The 14,811-nt window shown below is 39.1% G+C and overlaps 1 protein-coding gene across 2 annotated transcripts in view; it reads right to left on the bottom strand.

Moving 5' to 3' along the window:
• Positions 1-14,811, bottom strand: part of EGF (epidermal growth factor) — a 95,351-nt gene that overhangs the window by 47,786 nt on the left and 32,754 nt on the right. For both annotated transcript variants that reach the window (XM_027600458.2, XM_027600459.2), the window contains exons 6-7: positions 4,964-5,089; positions 3,744-3,866 (exon numbers count right to left, since the gene is read on the bottom strand). In XM_027600458.2, the coding sequence (XP_027456259.1) occupies positions 3,744-3,866; positions 4,964-5,089 (249 nt within the window). The remainder of the gene's footprint in view (positions 1-3,743; positions 3,867-4,963; positions 5,090-14,811) is intronic.

Below are 14,811 nucleotides of genomic sequence, written 5' to 3'. Positions count from 1 at the left end.
GGATCAAGTCCCACATGGAGTTCCACACTCAGCATGGAGTCTGCTTGGATGCTTTCTGCCTCTGTCCCTCCCACTCATGCTCTCTCCCTCTCTAAAATAAATAAATAAATAATCTTAATTTTAAAAAAAGAAATAGACACAGAGAGTTAGACAAAGTGGGAGATGGAGGAACATATCCCAACTGAAAAACAGGACAAAATCACAGCAAGAGCGATAAACAAAAATAGAAATAAGCAATATGCCTTATAAAGAATTTAATGTAATGGTCATAAAGATATTCACTAGACTTAAGAAAAGAGTGGATTATCTCAGTGAGACCCCCAACAAAGAGATAGAAAATACAAAAAAGAACCAATCAGAGATGAAGAACTCAGTTAACTGCAATAATAATCCCAGAGGGAATAAATAGTAGAGTAGAGGAAGTAGAAGAATGGATTAGTGAGCTGGAGGACAGGGTAATGGAAAGCAATCAACCTGTACAGGAGAGAGAAAAAAGAATAATAAAAAATGAAAACAGGCTAAGGGAACTCAGTGATACCATCAAGCCTAACAACATTCACATTATGGGAATCCCAGAAGGAGAAGAGAGAGAAAGGGGGCAAAAAATATATTTGAAGAAATAATTGCTATAAACTTCCCAAAACTGGGGAAGTAAACAGATATCCATATCCAGGAGATACAGAGAGCCCCCAACAAAATCAACCCAAGGAAGTCCAAACAAAGATCCATAATAATTAAAGTGGCAAAAAGTACTGATAAAGAGAGAATTTTAAAAGGAACAAGAGAAGAAACAGTTACATACAGGGGAAACCCCATAAAGCTATCCACTGATTTTTTAGCAGAAACTCTGCAGGAGAGAAGAAAGTGGCATGATATATTCAAAGTGCTGAAAGACTATAACAAGAGAGAAAGAAGGACTCTACATAATCATTAAGGGAATAATCCAACAAGAAGAATTAATCATTGTAAATACCAACAGCATTTTTCAGAGAACTAAAACAAATAATCCTAACATTTGTATGGAACCATAAAGGACCTTGAAAAGCCATAGCCTTCTTGAAAAACAAAAACAAAACTGGAGGTATCACAATTCCAGACATCAAGTTATATGACAAAGCTGTAGTAATTAAAACAGTATGATACTGGCATAACAGTAGATACATAGATCAATGGACTAGAATAGAAAACGCAGAAATGAACCCACAATTATATGGTCAATTAATCTTTGACAAAAGAGGAATGAATATATAATGGGAAAAAGCAATCTCTTCAACAAATGGTGTTGGGAAAAGTGGACAGCTATATGCAAGAATGAAACTGGACCACTCTCTTTTGCCATATACAAAAATAAACTCAAAATGGATTAAAGACTTAAACATGAGACCTAGAACCATAAAAACACTAGAAAAGAGAACAGGTAATAATTTCTGTGACATAGAATATTTCTTCTAGATATGGCATCGGAACCAAAAGCAAAAATAAATTACTGGACTACATCAAAAGAAAAGCTTTTTCATAGCAAAGGAAACAATCAACAAAACAAAAAGAAACCAATCTACTGAATGGGAGAAGATATTTGTAAATGACATATCTGATAAGGGGTTAGTATCTAAAATATAAAAACAACTGGTACAACTCAAAGCCCAAAAAAACAAATAATCCAATTAAAAAATGAGCAGAAGACCTGAACAGATAGTTCTCCAAAGAAGACATCCAGATGGCCAACAGACACATGAAAAGATGTTCAACATCACTCATCATCAGGAAAATGCAAATCAAAACCACAATGAGATATCACCTCACACCTGTCAGAATGGCTAAAATCAAAAATACAAGAAAAACAAGTGTTGGCAAGAACATAGAGAAAAAGGAGCTCTTGTGCACTGTTGGTAGGAATGCAAACTGATGTAGCCATTGTGGAAAACAGTATGGAGGTTCCTCAAAAAATTAAAAATAGAATTACTATATGGTCCAGTAATTCCACTACTGGGTATTTACCCAAAGAACACAAAAACACTAATTCAAAAAGATACATGCACCCCTATGTTTATTGTCATATTATTTACAATAGCCAAATTATGGAAGCAACTCAAGTGTCCATCAACAGATGAATGGATAAAGAAGTGATATATATATATATAAAATATTACTCAGCCATAGAAAAGAATGAAATCTTGCCATTTGCAACAACATGGATAGATCTAGATTGTATAATGTTAATGAAATAAGTCAGAGAAAGACATATATCATATGAATTTATCATATGTAATACTTAGGAAACAAATGAACAAAGAAAAAGAGAAACCAAGAAACAGACTTTTTTTTTTAATAAGATTTCATTTATTTGTCAGAGAGAGAGAGCACAAGCAGGTGAAGCTGCAGGCAAAGGGAGAAGCAGGCTCCCCAAGAAACAGACTCTTAACTATAGTGAACACACTGATGGTTACCAGAGGGGAGATCGGTGGAACCATGGGTGAAATAGGTGAAGGGGATTAAGAGTAGGCTTATCTTGATGAACATTGAGTAATGTATAGAATTGCTGAATCACTATATTGTACACCTGAAACTAATATAACACTGTATGCTAATTATCCTGGAAATTTTTTAAAAGAATAAAAATAAAACAAAACACATATTTTTTAAAAAGAAAGAAATATGTCAGAACAGACCAGTGAAAAGTAAATCATGCAAAATTTTTCTTTATTAAAACTGGCCAGGGGTGCCTGGGTGGCTCACTCAGTTAAGCGTCTACCTTCGGCTCAGGTCATGATCCCAGGGTCCTGGGATGGAGTCCCACATTGGGCTCCTTGCTCAGCAGGGACCCTGCTTTTCCCTCTCCCCCCATCCCTTCTCATGCTCTCTCTTGCTATCTCTCTCTCTCAAAAAAATAAATAAAATCTTTAAAAAAAAAAACTGGACAGAGCTTAAAAAAGAAAAATAAAAGACTATTGAGGAACTTTATAATGGATGACAGAAAGAGAAATGACCAGATATTATGTGTCTCCTGATGGAAGCACAAACACACCTAGAAGTATTCCTACCAAAAAATGTCAAAGCTGAATCTGCTCAAGCCTTTATATCTAACTACAAGTTTGCAGAAAGTCAGGGACATCACAGAAGCACGATCAGTAAAATCCAAAATGTAAGAAGCCACAGGGGGGAAAAAAAAACAGTTTCTTCAACAAATACTTGAAAGGAGGAAAAAACAGAGGTGAGGGAATCTGTAGAATAAAAGAAAAGTATTAAGCTAATAAAACACATTGCTCTTGTCTGGATAGTTATTCACACAATTCAACTGTTTAAAAAAACTTTTTAAGGTAAGTTGAGCACTGTCTAGACATTTGGTCTTATTAGGGAATTCCTGCTAATTTTTTCAGGTGTGACAACGGTATTGTGATTATACCCAAAAAGTAACTGGATAATAGATGATAGCAGGAAATTACAGCTAGTGTTTTAGATGTAATAATGTATCACGATTATATTTTTACACACTTATCTTTCAGAGAGACATAAGAAAATATGGATAAAGAAACAAGAAATATATATATAGAGAGAGATCTATATACTTTTTCCCAACCTTAGAAGTTTTGATTTAATAGGTCTGTGGTCCTGTCATTCATGTACATAATAAAACATCAAGGTAATTCTGATGCATACTGCTGATCAAGGACCAACAACCCAGATCATAGCCACCTTGGAAACATCACTGAAAATGAAAGAAAAAAAATGCAATAAATACTTACGATGACACCGTTTCCCATCAGGAAGCAGAATAAAACCTACAGGACATGTGCAATAATAAGATCCAGGGATGTTTTCACATCCAAGAGTACATCCATGATTCCAAAAGGCACATTCATTGACATCTATACAATGACAACAGTAAAACATACTTATTTTTTAAAATAAATTGTAATATTGCTAGTAAGTCAGCACAAAGTAGAATATCTCACACTTGCATTTGCTGTAACTGACCATGGAAATACTGTTTTTGCTACCCTCGCAAAAAATGAAAGAAGTCAGTTCAATTGTCATGAAAGCCATTTTTACTGTTACAGTTTAAACTTTCAAATAGTTCTGTATTTTCATACTAGAATTACCTTCAGGAAAAAGTAGTACAATTTCCCATGAAAAGATGTAGCCATTGAAGGCGGGGACTCTTGAAAGTTCTTGATAGGGATATGACATCGCCTGTTCTGCTCTTCAGCCTTCTCAGAGCTGACAGGAGCCCTTCACCTGAATGTAGGTACATTCCCCAGCAGCTTCACTCCGCTTGAAACCCAGCCTTCCAGGCCACTGTTCTATGCTATGGCTCTCCCCCCAGTAGTCCCAGGTGAGCAGGGGACATATACTTAACTTATACTTCAAGGTCAGGTTTACCTGACATCATACCGCAACTAATTCTACTGAATGTGTGCTAACAGCCATTGGATGCTTTTCATTAGTAACCCGCTGGACCCACCTCCCAGGTGAAAGAATACAGTATTTCTCCCCGGTTCATTGAATTGGGCCTGAAGCCTCAAAATAGGAAGAGCCCCAGATAAACAGTCTTGGTGCATAGCTTCTCAAGATTCCTACCAGACTTTCATGGGATGTGGTGTAGGAGTCACTTACCCTTTGAAGATCTAATGATAGCTATGGAACTGCAAAAATTTGAAAATACTGACATTTTGCATACTGTCAAACCCACAGAGGTTTGTGGTGTCCACTCAGAGAATCCCTGCCATATATCAAACTCTGAGTAGCCTCTAAGAGTATTGGATCTAGGAACACAGCACATAAAGAAGATCTGAAAGCTATTACAGAGGCTTTAATAACAGAAGAAAAAAATAATTTTTCTGGGGAAAAACGGGGGGGGAACCTCAAGTTGTTTTGCTTCAAGGCTGTGGATGACCCACTGAAGACCAGCCACTGGCCCAGGTGGCCTGTCCTTGCATTAGGCAGCTACCCCCCTGCACGTTACCTTCACAGTACTTTCCATCTTGGCTTAAAGTATATCCCTCCGCACACGTGCACAAATGGGACTTCGAGTCTTCACCACACATGCTACCTCTGCAGTTACCTTTCCTCCATTTGCAGGGTTTCTGATCTAAAAGAGAAGATGGTTTATTTGGAGTGGAGATGTATTTTGACGGGGACACTGCTTGATCCCATTGTGGTTCTTAGAAGTCTAATTTCCCTGTGACAAGAGCAGGGGTGTTGTCTTTCCCCATGGTGGCACTGCTCTGGAGCTAAACAGTATTAGCCTGGATTCTGAAGCATTCAGAGAGGCAGCCCACTTATTTCTCTAATTGTATTATTCCTACCAAGCACTCAGGATTGGACATCCTAATCAGCTGGAGATTTCATTCCTTGGGCTATAAACACTAAACACTAGTAGCTTTTTCATCCTGCTTTACTTATTTTTTATAAAGATTTATTTATTTATTTTAGAAAGAGAGAGAGGGAGAGAGAGCAAGGAGAAGGGGTAGGGGGAGAGGGAGAGAGTGTCTTAAGCAGACTCCGGGTTGAATATGAGCACGGTGCCCAGCCGGATCTCACAACCCTGAGATCATGACCTGAGCCCACCACCTGAGCAGAAACCAAGAGGTAGGCAATTAAACGACTATACCGCCCCTCTGCTTTACTTATTTTATATATATATATGTATATTTATACATATACAAATACAATTTTATACATTTCTCAGTGCTCATCAAGATAAGAGTACTCTTAATCCCCTTTATTTCACTCATTCTGGTTTACTTTCATAAAAAGAAAAATAATAAAGCACATAAACAAAACTCCTGAAAATGAAATATCTGTTTAAGAAACAAAAAAAGCTTTAATCCTAAGAACATCTTTTTTTAAGTATAATAGTTATAGGTCCGATCTACATATATATTTAGCTGTTTTTAGGATCCTTATTTAAAGAACAACATCTTTCAGACTCAAAATATACCACTGCCATATGTCTTATCCCCAAATTTCTGAGTCCATCGCTGGTGGTATACCATGCTTTACAAAATAGCCCAGGGAAAATAGTAAAATCTGTTTAGTGAGGTAGGTGCTGGGGCTGGATTAGCCAGATATATATGGAACAATAAATGGACAACTTTGCACCTTTGATTTTCAGAGCCAGAGTCAAGAGACGAACTAGTAACGCATATATCCCTATTCCAATTTTGTTCCTTCTTACTTTTTGCCAATTTTAACAATGACAGGGCCTTTGTAAAAAGTTCTGGGAAATACAGAGTTAATCCTGAGTCTGAGGGCAGATTTCGGGATCCAAGTAGATATAGAGGTCAGCACTCTGGCAAGAGGTGACAGCGGGGGAAGACTGGGGTCATGGATCCCGAGTCAAGGCAGGGTTGAGATCATTGAGAGTCTGTGAATAATGAGAAGAGCCAAGGGCCCAATGGAAGGACTGCAAAAACACAGTCTTGCTGCGAATGGCATGGGGAACAAACCAGCGAGAGCCTGAGCTCAGCTGTGCAAGAAGCTGAGACCATTCTCCATGTGGGGTTGTTCCTCTGGTCTCTGTTTATCTACTTATAAAGAAGTCTCCTCACCCTGACTCTACCAATTTCCTTCTATTTCAAGTCACTAAACATTCCTCTTGATCAACAACAGCATGACACAGTAAAAACATATTTTTTCCCTCTTGAAAATGTCCCTGGTGTGCATTGAGACTCCCTGGCATGTCATCCTTTAGAGATTCTGACTTGGTGAATCAAGAGAAAGGCTCAGGAATCTGCATTTTCAACTGAATCAGAGTGATTCTGTTGCCAAGAGTCTTCACAACACACTTTGAAAAACACCTGCCTGATGTGCTATTGAAACATCCCAGCCTCCCCTCAATTATGAATACCTCTTTTTAGCAAGTCTGTGTTGTGAACTTTGTTATTTTAAACTTGTTTATTCAGATCTTATGACAGAATTAAATACAAAATCAGTCTTGCTGACTATTCAATACTGTTGCAATATTACCTACTGAATCAGTTCAGATTTACACTGAATAGATTCTTGCATATTGATTCCAAGCATTTTGTTTCTTATCCATGGTTTTTCCACCAATCACACATATAGAGCTACATTGCTTTCAGGTTCCTACATGCTTTACTTACCAAAATTTTAACTAAGCAAAATGAAAAAATAAAATGATCCAAATTTTAAAAGTAGACAAAATGCACCCACTTCAAAGTTCTTAAAAAAATGTATTTTTTTGAACTTTAATTTTTATAAAGTTTGCAAGGGAATAACAACAATAAAAATACAGAAATGTCTGGCTTGGCCTTTCTTTCTTTTTTTAAAAATATTTTTACTTAAGTATTTGACAGAGAGAGAGTGAGCACAAGCAGGGGGAGTGGCAGGCAGAGGGAGAGGGAGAAGCAGGCTTCCCGCTGAGCAGGGGCCCGATGCGGGGCTCCATCCCAGGACCTGAGATCATGACCTGAGTGGAAGGCAGACGCTTAACCAACTGAGCCACACAGGTGCCCCTGGCCTTTCTTTTTTAATTTGAAGATCTAACTGGCTTTAGTAAATGATTCATGAATCCACCAGCACCCTAACTACCAGGTGAAGAGGCAGTCCTCTGACTCAGCCTTTTAAAGGCACCAAAGTGCTACCACTTTCTTGACGTAACAAAAAATTAAGAAATTATGCTCCCTATAAATATCCCTTGTAAAAGTCTTGCCAAACCCAGCATGACAGGTGAGTACTGGATTAAGGACTAGGAAAAACCAAGTTTTCTGGTTCTGCCTTTACATCGAATCATTATCTCTTTCACCTTGGTTTCCTAATCCATGAATTAAAAGTTTTGGAATAAATATTCTGAGATCCCTTACTTTAAAAAAAAATTTTATGGTTCTATACAGAATCAGATGTTTGTGGTAAATTCCTCTAAGTTTATACCTCTAAGGAGTCTCAAACCTTCATTACTGTTATGGTGTATTAATAGGGATTCAAACTGCTTATTGAAGAAAAACAATTAGTGTCCAGGGTACAGGAAATGCTCTATTACTCATCTAGCTCCACTATTATTTATCCCTTTTTCGTACTTTTCTCCTACCTCTCTCCTGCACTTACCTGTCCTCTGATCATCATCATCACCATCATCCCATTGTCATCACGATTATATATATATATATGCTTCTTTTTTCCATTAACAATAAGCTTCTTGAGGATAAGACATGTAATCCATTCACATTTTATAGCCCAAACAGCACCTAGCCTGGTGCCTTTCACAACACAGGTATACTACAAACATAGGCTTCATGCACACACACACACAAAAAAAACACAAAAAACCCTGTGATCATGTCACCTGCAACTTAACTCCTTTATTTCGTTTCTCCTTGAATTTCCAGTCAACCTTAGCCTTAGAACTCAGACTATCCTAGCCCAGTACCCCTTCCACGCTACCATGCTGCTGATGGTTTGAATGGCACTTATTAGCAATATATATCACTCTTTAATGATGAAGATGGCCAGGAAAGCAATCACCATTCTCCTCTAAATGGTTAGGCTGAGGATGCCACCTGAATTCAGGCGCTAAACACTTTAAAAGGTCATTTTAGGAAGTGGCAAGGCATAGAGGATTGAGGACTATATTTTTGTTTAATCTCCGTAATCTTCTGCTGTTCTTTAGCTTCAAATTAGGCCAAAGCTAGTGCTCAACCAGCTGCTGCTGACCTCAGATAACACCCCTTCCCAGAGCTCAGCCGTGTGGCTTAAGTACCTCTGAGATCAAATTAAAGCTCCTAATCATGGAGTTAATGTCCACCACCAACTGCGCCTTCAAAAACTGCCTAACGCACAGGCTCTCGTGAGCTTTTCTACCGCCGAGGAAATCTATAGAACTTACCCTGGCCCAGTTCTGAAACAATGCCCATGGGATTCCCCCATCGACTGATCAACTTTCCTCCACCTCAAATTCAGGGTAAGACTCGCCTCAGCAACAAAGCCTTTCTAGTCTCTTCCATGTGAACTTACTCACTTTAACTAGTCTTATACCTCCGTATCAGCACACCCAGTATTTAGCACATACAACAAAAAATTCAAATAACATTTTGTAAAGCATTTATATTATCTCATTTAATTTTCATAACAAGCCTTTAAGCTATGCAGAGCACATGTTATCTTTCATTTTACAGATTAGGAAACCATGTCTTAAGGATCGCATAAAGGTAATAAGGGGTAAACCTGGGACTCAAGCTCAAGCCTTCTGGCTGTAGACCCATCTCCTGATAGATAGATAGATAGATAGACACATACTTGTGTGTATGTATGTATACTTGTATTTATGTGCATATATATAACTATGGGTTTTTATAGAAAAAATATATATTATACATATAATATATATTTTTTTATTTTTAAAAAGATTTTATTTATTTATTGGAGAGAGAGAATGAGATAGAGAGAGAGCATGAGAGGGGGGAGGGTCCAAGGGAGAAGCAGACTCCCCGCTGAGCAGGGAGCCCGATGCGGGACTCGATCCCGGGACTCCAGGATCATGACCTGAGCCGCAGGCAGTCGCTCAACCGACTGAGCCCCCCAGGTGCCCCAGAACCTAGTTATGTTTTTGTTTCATTTATTTATTGTCTTCCTCATTAATGAGTTCCCTGAATAAATGACTTCTTCAATTTCCTCAAAAAACTTCCCAGACTGTATAATATAGCTTTATTCTTCTTTGTTAATAGAAAATAACGAGGAAGAAAATACAAGAATAGTTTCTCGGAATTCCTAATTACTGTAAAAACAAAAACCACTTCGCCAGAATTCAGCTACTTGGTACCCTTATCCATCTAAACCCCTCTGAGAATCAGAAAGTAAACAAATCAACAGCCTCTGAGCAGTTAACAAATACGTGCCTTTTACTCCAGATGAGCCCCTTGGGCCCACTCAGTCATTTCTTACTTTGTACCCATTTCTGACAAGTGTGACCATGGCCAGCCCCTAGCATGACGGTGAAAATGCAAGGTGTCCATGCCACTCCCATTGTCACCGCCCCACCCCCACTGCACTTCCCATTGCCAGAAATGACTGCATGATTCCAGGGAGCCCACACACGGCCTCAGCCCAGCTTTCTAGACTGGCCTTCCTGGGAGAGGGCTGCTGAGATCCCTCTTGGTCATCTCTCCCACAAAGACTAGAAGCCTCAGTTCAGGGCTCCTCCTGGAGAAAGATGGTACAGTTTGATGTCAAAATGATAATAACTGCAATGAATAGAAACATGTCAAATTTTTTTAAATCTCTGAGTTTATGAAGATGCTTTAAAAAAAAAGACACTTTATTCTAAAAACAGATAAAGGAAAGAATCAAACATTTAGTTTACTTTTCCTATAAAAGATCCTCCCCAGGGAAATTATAGCTGATGGAGAAAAGTTCTTCAGCTAACAAATGCATAAGCAATGATAGAATTAGAATATCATCTCTTTGAAACTCTTATGAGAAAATGGCTCTAGGCAATCATAATAGCTTCTAAAGCTATTATGTGAAAGGCTGATGGGAAACTTTACGATGGATGGACCACTTTGGCAACACCTAAACTGCCAATGAATCTTGAACATCACAATAAGAACCAGAACTAGGCACTACACAACCCCTGGTGTGATCTGTAGGAAGCATACAGTACCACCTGCAGTACCATCTTCTAAGTACTCTGACAAAAAAATCTGAATCTGATCAGGCTTCTAGGCCCAAATTATCTGTGTGTAGGAAGTATGGAATCATGTTAAATGACACCATGGGGTTATACTCGGCAAAATCCAAATTGTGGAAAATGCGACAGGACAAATGATCTGGTTTCCTCAACAAATAAATGGCAAAGAAATGCCTCAGATTTGAAAATAAATAGAGTCCCCAGCCAGGCAGGTGGAAACCAGCAAAAAGTGAGAGTTGACAGCAAGAAAGAAAAGAGAAAAGTGATAGAGAACCATTCCAAGTATTTAAAAGACATTTCAAGTGGCAGCAATTTGGTGTCAGAGCAAACTCGCATTTAAAACCCAGTTTTGGGGACGCCTGGGTGGCTCAGTTGTTAAACATCTGCCTTTGGCTCAGGTCATGATCCTGGGGTCCTGGGATCAAGCCCCACACTGGGCTCCCTGCAGAGTGGGGAGTGTGCTTCTTCCCCACTCCCCCTGCTTGTGTTCCCCCTCTAGTTGTCTCTCTCTCTGTCAAATAAATAAATAAAATCTTTAAAAATAAAATAAAATAAAATAAAACCCAGCTTTGCCTCAAACCAGTCTGACGATTGCCCCACTGGCATGTATCTTTGTGTGACCCTCATCATTAACAAAATGTCAATAACTATATATAAATAATGTTAGGAAGATAAAACCATCCATATTTTACTAAGATTTCTATGAAAAATTACAGAGATTTGGGCGTTTGAACTGATCATTTAAAAGTGTATGAAAACAGAAAAAAAGTGTTGGTGGAAATATAATATGGTATAGCCACTGTGTGGAATATAGTATGGTGATTCCTCAAAAAATTGAGAAGGGAAATACTACATGACCCAGCAATTCACTTCTGGGTATATATCCAAAAGAATTAAAAGCAGAGTCTTGAAGAGATATTTGTATGCCCATGTTCACTGCAGGATTTTTCACAATAGCTAAAACATGGAAGTAACCCACATATCCATCAACAGATGAATGGATAAACAAAATGTGGTATATACACACACAATGGAATATTATTCAACCTTTAAAAGGAAGAAAGTTCTGACACCTGCTACCATACGGATGAAATGAGGACATTATGCTAAGTTAAATAAGCCAGTCACAAAAAGACAACTGTATGATTCTACTTCTATGAGGTACTGAGAGCAGTCAAAATCATAAAGACAGAATGTAGAATGGTGATTGCCAGAGGCTGGGAGATGGTATAGCTAATGTGTATGGAATTTTGGTTTTATAAGATGAGAAGAGTTAGAGATATTATGGAGATGGATGGTGGTGGTGGTGTACAAGTGTGTGGATGTACTTAATGCCACTGAACTATACACTTCAAAATGCTTTTTTAAAAACATTTATTTATTCGTAGAGAGAGAGAGCACAAGCAGTGGTACGGCAGGCAGAGGGAGAGAGAGAAGCAGGCTCCCCACCAAGCAAGGAGCCTGATGCGGGGCTCGATCCCAACACCCTGGGATCCTGACCTGAGCCAAAGCAGATGCCCAACAGACTAAGCCACCCAGGCGCCCCCATGTACACTTAAAAATACTTAAGATTGTATATCTTAAGTTATGTATAGTTAACCATAATGAAAACATTTGGAAAACAACTGTATGAAAAAATACTCAAATATCCAGGATGATTCTTTTCTAGAGGTTTCCAAATAGGCAAGGTTTTACAGTAGACATTCCAGCAATGACATCATCAAAATGAATCAGAGTCCCACCCGGGCAGTTTTAACTCTACTAATCACTTCCATAAGCAGGTAGATCTCCAGGTGGAAGCAATTCTCCTTCATGAAATCTCAGAACCAAAGAAATTCAGTAATATTTTTGTGCATGAAATGAATGTAAAGTATTTTGCACAGTGCTGATGGTAGACACCCTTCATTTTCCAAAGAATATGCTTTGGAAACTCTCTTATGAGCATAAAACTGGAATCTACATTTCAAGAGTACAGAAGAAAGCAAAAATATTTGGACCTTTTATAGCAGTATATATGAGCAGTAAAACTAGTTGCAAAAATCCATATAAGTTGAACTTGAAATAATGGGAGATCAATTCTGTGACAGCCAGGGGAGGGTGTGTGTGTGTGTGTGTGTGTGTGTGTGTGTGTGTGTGTGTGTGTGTGTGAGAGAGAGAGAGAGAGAGAGAGAGAGAGAGAGAGAAAGAGAGAGAGATTTTGGCCCCATGATCTATGAACACCAAAGAATTTAACCACCGGGAGGCCATGGATAGCTAAGAATATGCCAAATTACAGGTTTTCCCCAAACAAATAAAGCAAAATCTAAGATATGAAATGAGAGAGAATAGTAATATAATTGCTACTATATAAAATATTGCTGAATTTCTTTAGCATGGTTGAGGAAGAAGCATGGTGTCACTCTGCCTGGGTTCAAATCCCAATTCCTCCACAGTGTGACCTTGAACGCGCTATTATGACCCTTCTGCAACTCAGCTTTTTAACCTATAAAATGGTAGGAATAATCACACCTAGTTCATAGGATTGTTGCGAAAATTAAATGAGATTATATGGGTAACACCAGAGCAGATCATTTTTTACACACTCAATAATTATAACGATTTATTTCTAAGGATGACACAGCCTGTGGCGTTTTCTTATTTTATTTCCTATGCAGCAGTCCACATGTGGCTCCCAAATCTATTATTTTTAGCTCAGACCTCTTTCTTGAGATCCAGACCAATTCAAGGAAAAAAGAAAAATACACTGAGGCACAGTGAGAGTTAACTGAGAAAACTGATGTAAAACATTGGGAATTTAGTCATTATATACCAACGGGAGCAGACTATCTGTCAGACCAAGGGAAGGGGGGCTCTTACGACATCTAAGGAAGATGACACGTACTTGACACTATGATACCTCTTTAAAACTTTTTCGTCAGGATATTATTTAGGGGAAAAAGTGACAAAGGGTGTTTATTCATTCTTTTTTTTTTTTCAACTATTGTTTATTTTTTTTATTTGTCCTATAAAATAGAACAAATCTTTTATTTTTGGTTATGGAATAGGCTATACAAAACACTCTGAACATATCTCTGGGCTTCTTGCAATTTCTTCTTTTTTCTTTCAACTCTTATTTATAAAATGTCCTCTAGGCGCTGGGAGTACAACCGGGAGGTGTCCACCTGTCCTCATAAGAGCAAGGGAGCCAAGTGAGGGAAATGTGTTATTCTGAGAAAAGCTAACGGAGGCTCACCATTAGTGAGGCAGGGAAGGTGTTTCTGAAAGAGGTAACGTTTGAGCTACTTCTCCGAGAACAAAGAGAGTGAGCCGGTGCAGAGGAGAAAACACGTTTCTGAACATGCCAAAAGGCCGGGCGCGGGGTGTGGGGGAGGGGGCTCACAGCGAGCATATCTTGTGGAAGGAAATTAAATCTTTGAGCAGGGTTGCAGCATGGAATGTAATGCAGGCAATGGTGAGAGGTGCAGCCGAGAACCTTCTGTGAACAGCTATGAACAGGGTAAATAAAGAGACTGGATTTCCATCATGGGCAACAGAATTGTTGATTGGTTTTAACCGAGGAATGGCATGACTGGGCTCTCATTTCTGAAGGGTTATGCTCCCGGCAGCATGGAGAAGGGAGGCAGAGATGCTGATTAAGCAGAACTTAGGGACGAATTGCTGCAGAATAGGTCACTAGTGGTTTGATTGCAGGCGGGGCAGTGGTTGGGGGCTGGAGGTTCATTTCATGGGGTGGGAGTGAGGAAAGAAAAGGGAAAGGCTCACGCCGAGATTTCTGCCTTGGGAGATGGATGTGAGATGCCATTCACTGAGATGGGGACACTGGAGCTGGGGAGAAGGGAGGTGGAAGTTGGTAGGTCAACTATTTCCTTTGTGCCTAAGGCACTTGCAAGAAATCCAAGCAGAAATGCTCAGAAAGCAGATAAATATATGGGCCTTGATAAGGATATTTTCCATGTGCCACGGCAGGACCCTGCAGGGTGCAGACAGCAAGCAGGTGTGGCTCAGATGAGGGACCTGAGTGACCACTCTCAGGAAACTGGGTAGAAGTATCAGAAAACCAGACCGACGGTGAAACTGTGGCTCTGCTGCGTGGATTGGGGCTCAGCCACCAGGGGCACCCAGCTCCTCTGTAACCAGCCCATCCAAATCGAGAAGACAAGGATTAT

Source organism: Zalophus californianus, chromosome 2 (assembly GCF_009762305.2).
Source record: "Zalophus californianus isolate mZalCal1 chromosome 2, mZalCal1.pri.v2, whole genome shotgun sequence".
NCBI lineage: Eukaryota > Metazoa > Chordata > Mammalia > Carnivora > Otariidae > Zalophus > Zalophus californianus.
The sequence above is the reverse complement of the archived record's forward strand: the minus strand, read 5'-3'. Positions and strand labels throughout refer to the sequence as shown.